The following is a 12,345-nucleotide window of genomic DNA, read 5'->3' as shown; positions in this document are numbered from 1 at the left end:
GGTGGTTCGGGCATCTGGTAAGGATGCCTTCCGGACGCCTCCCTTGGCAGGTGTTTCGGGCGTGTCCAACCGGGAGGAGACCTCGGGGCTGCCCCAGAACACGCTGGAGGGACTACATCACCCGGCTGGCCTGGGAACGCCTCGGGGTTCCCGCGGAAGAGCTGATGGAAGTGGCTGGGGAGAGGACTGTCTGGGCTTCCTTGCTGAGGCTGCTGCCCCCGCAACCTGGACCCGGATAAGCGGAGGACGACGACGACGACGAGTACGAGAATTTCTAAAATACTTTTGTAAAATCATCATAAAATTAAAAATAATGAAAAAAAAGGTCAAAGTATAGCATGTCCTCAAAAATCGTGGGAAAAAAGTCATAGTATAGCATGTCGTCCAAAATCAAAGGAAAAAAGTCATAGTATAGCATGTCATCCAAAATCATGACAAAACGTCATAGTATAGCATGTCGAACAAAATCAAAGGAAAAAAGTCATAGTATAGCATGTCGTCCAAAATCAAAGGAAAAACGTCATAGTATAGCATGTCGAACAAAATCAAAGGAAAAAAGTCATAGTATAGCATGTCGTCCAAAATCAAAGGAAAAACGTCATAGTATAGCATGTCGAACAAAATCAAAGGAAAAACGTCATAGTATAGCATGTCGTCCAAAATCAAAGGAAAAAATTCATAGTACAGCATGTCGTCCAAAATCAAAGGAAAAACGTCATAGTATAGCATGTCGTCAAAAATCAAAGGAAAAAAGTCATAGTATAGCATGTCGTCAAAAATCAAAGGAAAAAAGTCATAGTATAGCATGCCGTCCAAAATCAAAGGAAAAACGTCATAGTATAGCATGTCGTCCAAAATCAAAGGAAAAAAGTCATAGTATAGCATGCCGTCCAAAATCAAAGGAAAAACGTCATAGTATAGCATGTCGTCAAAAATCAAAGGAAAAAATTCATAGTATAGCATGTCGCCCAAAATCAAAGGAAAAAATTCATAGTATAGCATGTCGTCAAAAATCAAAGGAAAAAATTCATAGTACAGCATGTCGTCCAAAATCAAAGGAAAAACGTCATAGTATAGCATGTCGTCAAAAATCAAAGGAAAAAAGTCATAGTATAGCATGCCGTCCAAAATCAAAGGAAAAACGTCATAGTATAGCATGTCGTCAAAAATCAAAGGAAAAACGTCATAGTATAGCATGTCGTCCAAAATCAAAGGAAAAAAGTCATAGTATAGCATGTCGCCCAAAATCAAAGGAAAAACGTCATAGTATAGCATGTCGTCCAAAATCAAAGGAAAAAATTCATAGTACAGCATGTCGTCCAAAATCACGGGAAAAAAAGTCATAGTATAGCATGTCGTCCAAAATCAAAGGAAAAAATTCATAGTACAGCATGTCGTCCAAAATCACGGGAAAAAAAGTCATAGTATAGCATGTCATCGCAGCAGTTTTGTTAGTTGTAGCTGTAGCAGTAGTAGTTCTTGTACTTCAGTGTCTCAGGCTGCTGCTCTGCACATGCTTTTCCTGTGAGGGGGCACACTGCCAATCACTGACTTAATAAATACAGTGAAGTAAATTAGAGACATTTGAAAATGATTCATCAATTTTATTTTGAAATTTGATCATGACGTTATCATGTAACGACCAAATGTGGAAATAAGAGAACTTTGAAATGTGTTAAAACTGCAGCTTACATCTGTGAAAAGAAAAAAACCACATATGTTGTGGCTACATGCCGCACACCAGACAGGACTTTGAAAGAGTCAGGCTCAAGCTGTAAGCGAAACGTGTTGCTCTATTAAATTCTTGATCCTCTTTCAAAGTCCTGTGTGGGGTGCGGTATGTAGCCACAACATATGTGTTTTTTTTCTTGACACGTTTATACTTTTGCCACAGTACCAGCACCCTAACTTCAGCTGTGCACAGGTATTTTTCTATTTTTGCAGTTTATATCTGTTTTAATGAACACTGTGAAAGACTGTGTGATGACCCTGCTGTGCATCATTTATCAGTACCAACCTGGATTAACTGTGACCGAACATCTGGAATATCTGGAGGTAATTTATTCTCAGCTGTTGTTAAACAGCGTCTGACTGTTTCCTGTTCCTCTGTCCAGTCGATGAACATCCTGGCGTCGGTGCTGCTGCTCTACGCCAAAGAAGAAGAAGCTTTCTGGCTGCTGGTGGCTGTTTGTGAGAGGATGTTACCTGACTACTTCAACCGCAGGGTCATAGGTGAGAGGTCACAAACAACGACCTTTATTTAGTCACTGTAACCGCAGGGCCATAGGTCAGAGGTCACAAACAACGACCTTTATTTAGTCACTGTAACCGCAGGGTCATAGGTCAGAGGTCACAAACAGCGACCTTTATTTAGTCACTGTAACCGCAGGGTCATAGGTCAGAGGTCACAAACAATGACCTTTATTTAGTCACTGTAACCGCAGGGTCATAGGTCAGAGGTCACAAACAACGACCTTTATTTAGTCACTTTAACCGCAGGGTCATAGGTCAGAGGTCACAAACAACGACCTTTATTTAGTCACTGTAACCGCAGGGCCATAGGTCAGAGGTCACAAACAACGACCTTTATTTAGTCACTGTAACCGCAGGGTCATAGGTCAGAGGTCACAAACAGCGACCTTTATTTAGTCACTGTAACCGCAGGTCATAGGTCAGAGGTCACAAACAACGACCTTTATTTAGTCACTGTAACCGCAGGGTCATAGGTCAGAGGTCACAAACAGCGACCTTTATTTAGTCACTGTAACCGCAGGTCATAGGTCAGAGGTCACAAACAACGACCTTTATTTAGTCACTTTAACCACAGGGTCATAGGTCAGAGGTCACAAACAACGACCTTTATTTAGTCACTTTAACAGCACGGTCATAGGTCAGAGGTCACAAACAACGACCTTTATTTATTCACTTTAACAGCACGGTCATAGGTCAGAGGTCACAAACAACGACCTTTATTTAGTCACTTTAACAGCACGGTCATAGGTCAGAGGTCACAAACAACGACCTTTATTTATTCACTTTAACAGCACGGTCATAGGTCAGAGGTCACAAACAACGACCTTTATTTAGTCACTTTAACCGCAGGGTCATAGGTCAGAGGTCACAAACAACGACCTTTATTTAGTCACTTTAACCGCAGGGTCATAGGTCAGAGGTCACAAACAACGACCTTTATTTAGTCACTGTAACCGCAGGGTCATAGGTCAGAGGTCACAAACAACGACCTTTATTTAGTCACTTTAACCGCAGTGTCATAGGTCAGAGGTCACAAACAACGACCTTTATTTAGTCACTGTAACCACAGGGTCATAGGTCAGAGGTCACAAACAATGACCTTTATTTATTTGCTGTATTTCCTGCCGTTCAGACGCTGACAGTCGCTGCTCCTCTTCAAAGTTGGTCACGGCGGCATGTGGTGCTGGTGGTTATTTCCTTTGAGCTGCTGAAGCCTTATTGTTGGACTCATTTCCTGTGTTTGTCAGACAGTTTATTTCTGACTTGTCAGGTGCTTTGGAACAATTTCCTCTTCCTTTAATATCCACGTTTTTGTGTTCGTCCTCTGATTGTGTTCTGAGAATCTGTATGTGAGGCACAGATTTAAAGGCTGCATTTGTTTTAATAATTTCCTCGACCATCAGACAGACACAGAAAAATAATAAATGCATCTTTTGACTGTGTAACCTCGTCTGTGATGACAGAATATGTTTATAACAACAATATGACTGTTTGAGTCTGACACAGTTTTTGGATGAGACTGTATATAGATCATATTACAATGTTCAAGTTGCATGAACGTTGTTTTATCTCAGTGTGTAAAGCTGCTCAAAGCTCCAGCGTGTAAGAGTTTGAGATACAGGAGGGAGCTCGGAGTAGGGCCGCTGCTCCTTCATGTTGAATCACGATCCTCCTGGTTGGGTGGGTGGATGGATGATGGATGATGGATGGATGGATGGATGGATGGATGATGGATGGATGATGGATGGATGATGGATGGATGGATGATGGATGGATGGATGGATGGATGGATGGATGATGGATGGATGGATGATGGATGGATGGATGGATGATGGATGGATGATGGATGGATGGATGATGGATGGATGATGGATGGATGGATGATGGATGGATGGATGATGGATGGATGGATGATGGATGGATGATGGATGGATGGATGGATGGATGATGGATGATGGATGGATGGATGAAAAATTATTTTTCACACACACACATATATATATATATATATACACACATATATACACATGTATATATGTATATATATACACGTGTATATACACACATATATACACGTGTGTATATATATATATATATATATATATATATATATATATACATGTGTATATATGTGTGTATATATATATATGTGTGTGTGTGTGTGTGTGTGAAAAATAATTTTTAAGTGTTAAATAAGTTAAATATTTTTAAGTGTATATTGACCTGAAAATAAGAATCATATTCGTGTTCCCTCAGAGTGAGCCGTTGGATTAACGAATGAGTCACATATAGTTGAATTAATAATCAATCTTTAGGGCAATAAATTAAATCATGTCTGCGTCTGGACAGAAATAACCCCAAACAATAACAGCGTGGTCGCCGGTTCAACAAACAATTCAGAGGTAAACAAACACTTTTTCCTCGATATCCACAATTCACAGCCTTCACAACCTTCACAACCTTCACAAAAATAACCTGAATAATCCCCCAGTCACTCAAAGTCCCAGAAGCCAGCAAAAAAGAAAAATATATATATTAAAGGGAAGTTCGTTGGTGAGTAATGAAGCGCCGCAGTTCACAAAATTAGACAAAGAACCACGCAATCTCACCACTCGTCCCGCTTGGCACAAAAGCTGTGTCTTGGAAGTGATCCCACAAGGAACAAAAAATAATCCACTGAATTTGGTTTGATCCTCAGTGACGGGAAAACTCCTCACTCACCTCCAAACGCCGACTGCTCATTGTCCTCCTTTTTTCATGTGTCACTTCCCCTTATATCAACTTTGACATCAACATGATGATAATATTTCAGTCCATACCATACCTGTGTACATATAAATGTCATCTGATAACATTCACCAGCGGAACTTGAAAAATTATGATTTTGTCCCATCGCTAAATGCCTTGTGGAAAGAAGAACTAGGTCACTGACTCTAGATAGGGACATTTGCATCTTTGTGTTGGCCAGAGCCTGCAGCCGCTCTGTGACGAGCAGCTGCAGAAAACAGATACTTAAAATGTTTTTTAAACATCTTCATTCAGAGTGTTTCCTGGTTTAAACCAGCTGCTGTGTTTGTTTCTGGGAGTGTAGTGAGCGTACAGATGTGACAGTGACGTGTGTGTTGGATTGACACTGGTTTGTAACGTGAAGCTGCCTCATGGAGTTTATAACCAGGTTTGAATCAGTCTTGTTTATAAAACAGTCAGGCTCCACCTCACCGTCTGCGTCGCCAATTATCCCGTCTCCAAAATTTTGGTCAGCATGGGTCATGAGTTGGAGCTTCTCCATCAGGTCTGTTGTTAGACATCACAACTTTAGCGTGTGAAGTGGAGTACGCCTCTGTCAGCCTCGCTCTGTGCGTACAGTGTTTATAAATGAGACATCTGATCCGTGTGTTCTGGAGAAGACGAGTCTTCTGTGGATAATTTGGCTCCAGTGAAAACCTTCATGAACACTGAAGGAATCCGACCTGCAGATTCAGCTGGTTTTAATCTTCTCGACTAGATGCTGCTAGAATCCTTCAGACTGGTCCTGAAAGCTTCAGCTCACACGTGTTCAGTCTCTGATTGATTCTGAAGCCTTGTTGGTTTTTGTTCTTGATGAATGATGAATGTTAACAAGGACTAACATAAAGGCCCAATCCTCCTCCTCCTCCTCCATCCTTCCTCCTCCTCCTCCTCCTCCTCCATCCTTCCTCCTCCTCCTCCTCCTCCTCCTCCTCCTCCGTCCTTCTTCCTGCAGGAGCTCAGGTGGACCAGTCGGTGTTTGAGGAGCTGATCAGGGAGCGTCTCCCCGAGCTGGCCGAACACGTTCCAGACCTCTCCACCCTCTCCTCCGTCTCCCTCTCGTGGTTCCTCACCCTCTTCCTCAGCGTCCTGCCCTTCCACAGCGCCGTCTGCGTGGTCGACTGTTTCTTCTTCCATGGAATCAAAGCCATCTTCCAGCTGGGTTTGGCGGTGCTGGAAGCCAACGCTGCTCAGCTGTCTGCAAGCACGGACGACGGGCAGGCGCTCATGATCCTCACCAGGTACGTACATTCAAATGTTTTCTGGGTACAATTACTTGACTGTGTGTGATACTCATCTTCAGACTAGTCTCATCAAAAATATCCATGTGTCAGCAGCACATACTGAGTCTGTGAACCTTGTGCTCTGCAGTTTTCTGGAGCAGGTAGGAAGTGAAGAGTCGTCCAGTCCTCCGTCGTCCCCACCGGCTGCAGAGGAAACCAGCAGCAGCAGTGACGCCGATGTTTTCACCGTGCGACACACGAACATCACCGACCTCATCAACGACTCGTACGAGGTGAGGCGCGCTCAGACAGCTGTCAGTGCACAGCGTATGTTTCATGTAGTCAGAGCTCTGTGCCATCTGTGTTTCCTGCCGTCAGAAATTCGGAGACCTGACGGTGAGGCAGATCGAGAGGCTTCGCTGTCGACACAGAGTCCAGGTGCTGCAGGCTCACGAGGACACGGCCAAAGAAAACACTGTGAGCACCCAGAACATACACTTTGATCTCAACGACTCTGCGCTCTCCCAGACAGCTGTCAGTGCACAGCGTATGTTTCATGTAGTCAGAGCTCTGTGCCATCTGTGTTTCCTCTCTCAGACCTCTGAGGCAGATCTTCTCGCTGTCGACACAGAGTCCAGGTGCTGCAGGCTCACGAGGACACGGCCAAAGAAAACACTGTGAGCACCCAGAACATACACTTTGACATACAATGGAAGGCGACTGTGACAGCTGAGTGTCATGTCAGACCTGCGTCTCCTCCCTGTGTCTCCTCTCTCTGTCTCCTCCCTATGTCTTCTTTCTGTGTCTCCTCTTTCTGTCTCCTTCTGCGTCTCCTCCTGCGTCTCCTCCCTGTGTCTTCTTTCTCTGTCTCCTCCTGCGTCTCCTCCTGCGTCTCCTCCTGCGTCTCCTCCCTGTGTCTTCTTTCTGTGTCTCCTCTTTCTGTCTCCTTCTGCGTCTCCTCCTGCGTCTCCTCCCTGTGTCTTCTTTCTCTGTCTCCTCCTGCGTCTCCTCCCTGCGTCTCCTCTCTCTGTCTCCTCCCTGTGTCTTCTTTCTGTGTCTCCTCTCTCTGTCTCCTCCTGCGTCTCCTCCTGCGTCTCCTCCCTGTGTCTCCTCCCTGCGTCTCCTCCCTGTGTCTCCTCCCTGTGTCTCCTCTCTCTGTCTCCTCCTGCGTCTCCTCCCTGTGTCTCCTCCCTCTGTCTCCTCCCTGTGTCTCCTCTCTCTGTCTCCTCCGCGCCTCTCCTGCCTCCTCCTGCGTCTCCTCCTGTGTCTCCTCCCTCTGTCTCCTCCCTGGGTCTCCTTCCTGGGTCTCCTCCCTGTGTCTCCTCTCTCTGTCTCCTCCTGCGTCTCCTCCTGCGTCTCCTCCCTGTGTCTCCTCCCTGCGTCTCCTCCCTGTGTCTCCTCCCTGTGTCTCCTCCTGTGTCTCCTCCCTCTGTCTCCTCCCTGTGTCTCCTCCTGCGTCTCCTCTCTCTGTCTCCTCCTGCCTCTCCTCCTCGTCCTCCTGTGTCTCTCCCGCGTCTCCTCCCTGTGTCTCCTCCTGCGTCTCCTCTCTCTGTCTCCTCCTGCGTCTCCTCCCTGCGTCTCCTCCCTGTGTCTCCTCCCTGTGTCTCCTCCCTGCGTCTCCTCCCTGTGTCTCCTCCCTGTGTCTCCTCCTGCGTCTCCTCCCTGTGTCTCCTCTCTCTGTCTCCTCCTGCGTCTCCTCCTGTGTCTCCTCCCTGTGTCTCCTCCCTGTGTCTCCTCTCTCTGTCTCCTCCTGCGTCTCCTCCCTGCGTCTCCTCCCTGTGTCTCCTCCTGCGTCTCCTCTCTCTGTCTCCTCCTGCGTCTCCTCCTGCGTCTCCTCCTCTCTCTGTCTCCTCCCTGTGTCTTCTTTCTGTGTCTCCTCTCTCTGTCTCCTCCTGCGTCTCCTCCTGCGTCTCCTCCCTGTGTCTCCTCCCTGCGTCTCCTCCCTGTGTCTCCTCCCTGTGTCTCCTCTCTCTGTCTCCTCCTGCGTCTCCTCCTGCGTCTCCTCCCTGCGTCTCCTCCCTGTGTCTCCTCCCTCTGTCTCCTCCCTGTGTCTCCTCTCTCTGTCTCCTCCTGCGTCTCCTCCTGCGTCTCCTCCCTGTGTCTCCTCCCTGTGTCTCCTCCCTCTGTCTCCTCCCTGCGTCTCCTCCTGCGTCTCCTCCCTGTGTCTCCTCTCTCTGTCTCCTCCTGCGTCTCCTCCTGCGTCTCCTCCCTGTGTCTCCTCTCTCTGTCTCCTCCCTGTGTCTCCTCCCTGTGTCTCCTCCTGTGTCTCCTCCCTCTGTCTCCTCCCTGTGTCTCCTCCTGCGTCTCCTCTCTCTGTCTCCTCCTGCGTCTCCTCCTGCGTCTCCTCCCTGTGTCTCCTCCCTGCGTCTCCTCCCTGCGTCTCCTCCCTGTGTCTCCTCCCTCTGTCTCCTCCCTGCGTCTCCTCCTGCGTCTCCTCCCTGTGTCTCCTCTCTCTGTCTCCTCCTGCGTCTCCTCCTGCGTCTCCTCCCTGTGTCTCCTCCCTGCGTCTCCTCCCTGTGTCTCCTCCCTGTGTCTCCTCCTGTGTCTCCTCCCTCTGTCTCCTCCCTGTGTCTCCTCCCTGTGTCTCCTCCTGCGTCTCCTCTCTCTGTCTCCTCCTGCGTCTCCTCCTGCGTCTCCTCCCTGTGTCTCCTCCCTGCGTCTCCTCCCTGTGTCTCCTCCCTGCGTCTCCTCCTGCGTCTCCTCCCTGCGTCTCCTCCTTGTGTCTCCTCCTGCGTCTCCTCCTGCGTCTCCTCCCTGTGTCTCCTCCTGCGTCTCCTCTCTCTGTCTCCTCCTGCGTCTCCTCCTGCGTCTCCTCCCTGTGTCTCCTCCTGCGTCTCCTCCCTCTGTGTGTGTCTGCAGCTGAGGCTGGTGACTCCAGATGTCTCCATCTCTCCAGAGGACCTGGCCGACGTCTACGACCTCTTCAAGGTTTCTTCTTCTCCTCCACTTTATCATTTAAACCATCAGCTGTGTCAGCTTCTTCATCCTCTCCTCCTCTTCCTCACATGTCCAGACGGAGCACTTCATCAGTCTGTACTGGGGCGACAGCAGCTCTGCGGCCGCGGCGGAGGCTGCGGCGTGGCGTCACGGTGACTCCGGTCACTCCTACATTGAGCGGCAGTACCGGCTGGACCGGCCCCAGTTTAAGAGCCTGTACGGGCTGCTGGCGCCGTGGCCCGGCAGCTCCAACCAGCACTCTGACACGCTGGCCAACCGCACCTTCACCCTGCTGGACCAGGAACGCCACAACCTGGTCACCTTCAGAGAGTTCGCCGGCTGGCTGGGTGAGTAAACGGAGGGAGGACGGAGACGGAGACTGATGTGTCTCAAACAGAAGCTCCAGAGGAGACGGACCGAGTCTGCTCCTGAACACACGAGTTCATCTATACGTTTCAAAAACACTTACAGGTTTATTAAAGAGTGACGTCTGTAGATTTGAACCTGGACCCGACCTTCACAGGGTCTGTATCTCAGGGGCTGATGGGAACAACCGCTTGTGAAACAGGTCCAGTATTGAACGAGAGCGCTGCATCAGCAGCTGCAACACTGGCTGTAATGTTAACACACAGGACAACTGTGCACCGCCAGTGTGCGTCCAGTCAAAGTGTTTTGTCACTGACAGGCTCAGATTGGTAGGAGAAGTGTCTGACAACATTATGGAAAGGATCCCTACAGAGAAACAGTCCTGATACAGTCCTGAAATCACCGTCACCAAACCCACCAGACTCCATTTAAATAACCAGTCATGTTAGTGTGTACAGAGGCAGCATGTTGGCACATCTGACTGGTGAATTAAGGGTTAATTTAAAACCAAACCGGAGCTGGAGATTGTTGAACAGTGGAAAGACGAACCATGTCAGCTTCTGTGGGTTTTATCTGTCAACTGTGAATGACGTGAGTTTAATGATGTTAAAATGACTGTTTATTTAAATGGACTCTGGTGGGTTTGGTGACGGTGATGTCAGGACTGTTTCTGGTTAAACTGAAAGATTTCACTCATTAACATGAAGCTCTATCTCTGTAGGGATCCTTTCATCATGTCATCAAACACTTACAGTAACAGTCTGAGCCTGTCAGTGATGAAAACACTCTTGAGTGGATGTATATTGATGGTGTGACATTGCAACCAGTCACTTAGACACAAGAAGGTGGAAGAACAGAGTCCAGGCGGATGGATGGATGGATGATGGGTGGATGGATGATGGATGGATGATGGATGGATGGGTGGATGGATGGATGATGGATGGATGGATGGATGGATGGATGGATGGATGGATGGATGATGGATGGATGATGGATGGATGGGTGGATGGATGGATGATGGATGGATGGATGGATGGATGGATGGATGATGGATGGATGGATGATGGATGGATGGATGGATGGATGGATGGATGATGGATGGATGGATGATGGATGGATGGATGGATGGATGGATGGATGGATGGATGATGGATGGATGGATGATGGATGGATGGATGGATGATGGATGGATGATGGATGGATGGATGGATGATGGATGGATGGATGGATGGATGGATGGATGGATGGATGATGGATGGATGGATGGATGGATGCAGGTACACATGTATCATAAACAGTGTGATATGAGTAGTGACACCACCTCTCAGACATGACTCCGCCTCCTCAGCTCTGCTCCTGTTGCTCAGGATCAAGGATGAGTTTGTTGTTTTACTCCAGCTGTGTGATGAGAAGGATCTGATGTGTCACTGTTGGGTCACACACAGAAACAGAGGAGTATAAACCAGATGTGTCTGTCCATACAGATGTGTCTGTCCATACAGATGTGTCTGTCCATACGGATGTGTCTGTCCATATGGATGTGTCTGTCCATACGGATGTGTCTGTCCTATGTTTTAACCCTTTGTGTCCTCTCTCTGTCTCAGACACGTTATACTGTGAAGAGCTGAATGAGAAGATCCGGCTGCTGTACCGTCTGCACATCCCTCCAGGTTCATTACTCTGATATAACATGACGGAGGTCACAGAGTGTGAAGCTGCAGGGCTCAAACTAGCCTGACTCTGTGTGTGTGTGTGTGTGTGTGTGTGTGTGTGTGTGTGTGTGTGTGTGTGTGTGTGTGTGTGCAGCTCTGACAGAAAGTGAGGATGACCCCTCTCTGATGAAGAGCCCCCTGCTGTCCACAAACAGACCCCTCTATGTCAATCTGCCGTCCGGTCAGTCCCAACACACTGACATGTATCAGCTGATCACTGTAACTACAGGAAACATCAGAACACGCGCTCTGTGTGTGTGTGTGATCATTAATCTGTGTGTGTGTGTGTGTGTGTGTGTGTCAGTGACAGGTGTGGAGAGTGAAGTGAAGGACTATCAGGAGCAGCTGAAGCAGATGCTGCAGGATCTGGTCAAAGAGAGGGAGAAAGATGTGGAGAAACCTCTGCCGCTCATGAACCAGGTGGGACCAGGTGACACACACCAGACAGCATGTGTTTATAGGTTGACCTACACAGTATGTGTATTTATATATGTATTATATATCTAGTGTTTTCCATGACGTGGGTTCAGTGTTTAGCTGCAAAGTTACATGTGAGACGTCAGTAAGACTTTGATTGAAACACAATGCAGACAGGGTTTAAAACATGTGGAACATTCATAGAGAGGCCTTTATTAAACAATAACGGGCCTCTCTCTGGGGCCACATCTGTGCACAGATGCAGAAGGTGTGTGGGGTCGGGTCTGCTGCACATGCTGAGGGAAGGTGTGGTCGGGTTTGTGTGTAGAGGGGCGATGGGGGCGGCGATGGGGGCGGGGTTACGTTGAGAGTGTAAGAGAGAGGAGCTGCTCTACAGGTACAGCTTTAGGGAAGACATGGATTGTAATGACTTGTCCTTTAATGACACTGTATACAGAATCATTCTGACATTAGCGCCTCCTGGTGGTGTCAGAAAGGAAAAGAAAAATGATGTCATCAGATGGACAGAGTTCAGAGTTCATCTGAAACCTGTTGGAGTGATTTACACATCAGTGACTTTAATGTAACCCCCGCACTCATCGGGCTGACATGTCTGAAGTGGTGTCATGTGTTCAGGGTCAACAGGACAA

At 47.8% G+C, this 12,345-nt stretch overlaps 1 protein-coding gene across 2 annotated transcripts in view; it reads left to right on the top strand.

The window, feature by feature from the left end:
- Positions 1-12,345, top strand: part of LOC125899392 (TBC1 domain family member 8) — a 46,217-nt gene that overhangs the window by 29,072 nt on the left and 4,800 nt on the right. Inside the window, exons 11-19 of one of the 2 annotated variants that reach the window (XM_049593667.1) lie at positions 2,115-2,232; positions 5,996-6,281; positions 6,412-6,556; positions 6,642-6,740; positions 9,123-9,191; positions 9,277-9,547; positions 11,171-11,236; positions 11,373-11,459; positions 11,589-11,698. In XM_049593667.1, coding sequence (XP_049449624.1) covers positions 2,115-2,232; positions 5,996-6,281; positions 6,412-6,556; positions 6,642-6,740; positions 9,123-9,191; positions 9,277-9,547; positions 11,171-11,236; positions 11,373-11,459; positions 11,589-11,698 — 1,251 coding nt within the window. Of the gene's footprint in view, positions 1-2,114; positions 2,233-5,995; positions 6,282-6,411; positions 6,557-6,641; positions 6,741-9,122; positions 9,192-9,276; positions 9,548-11,170; positions 11,237-11,372; positions 11,460-11,582; positions 11,699-12,345 lie in introns of both variants that reach the window. The other variant, XM_049593666.1, reaches the window with a different exon arrangement.

Source organism: Epinephelus fuscoguttatus, linkage group LG13 (assembly GCF_011397635.1).
Source record: "Epinephelus fuscoguttatus linkage group LG13, E.fuscoguttatus.final_Chr_v1".
Lineage (NCBI taxonomy): Eukaryota > Metazoa > Chordata > Actinopteri > Perciformes > Serranidae > Epinephelus > Epinephelus fuscoguttatus.
Note: the sequence above shows the minus strand (reverse complement) of the source record. Positions and strands in the feature narration are given on the sequence as shown.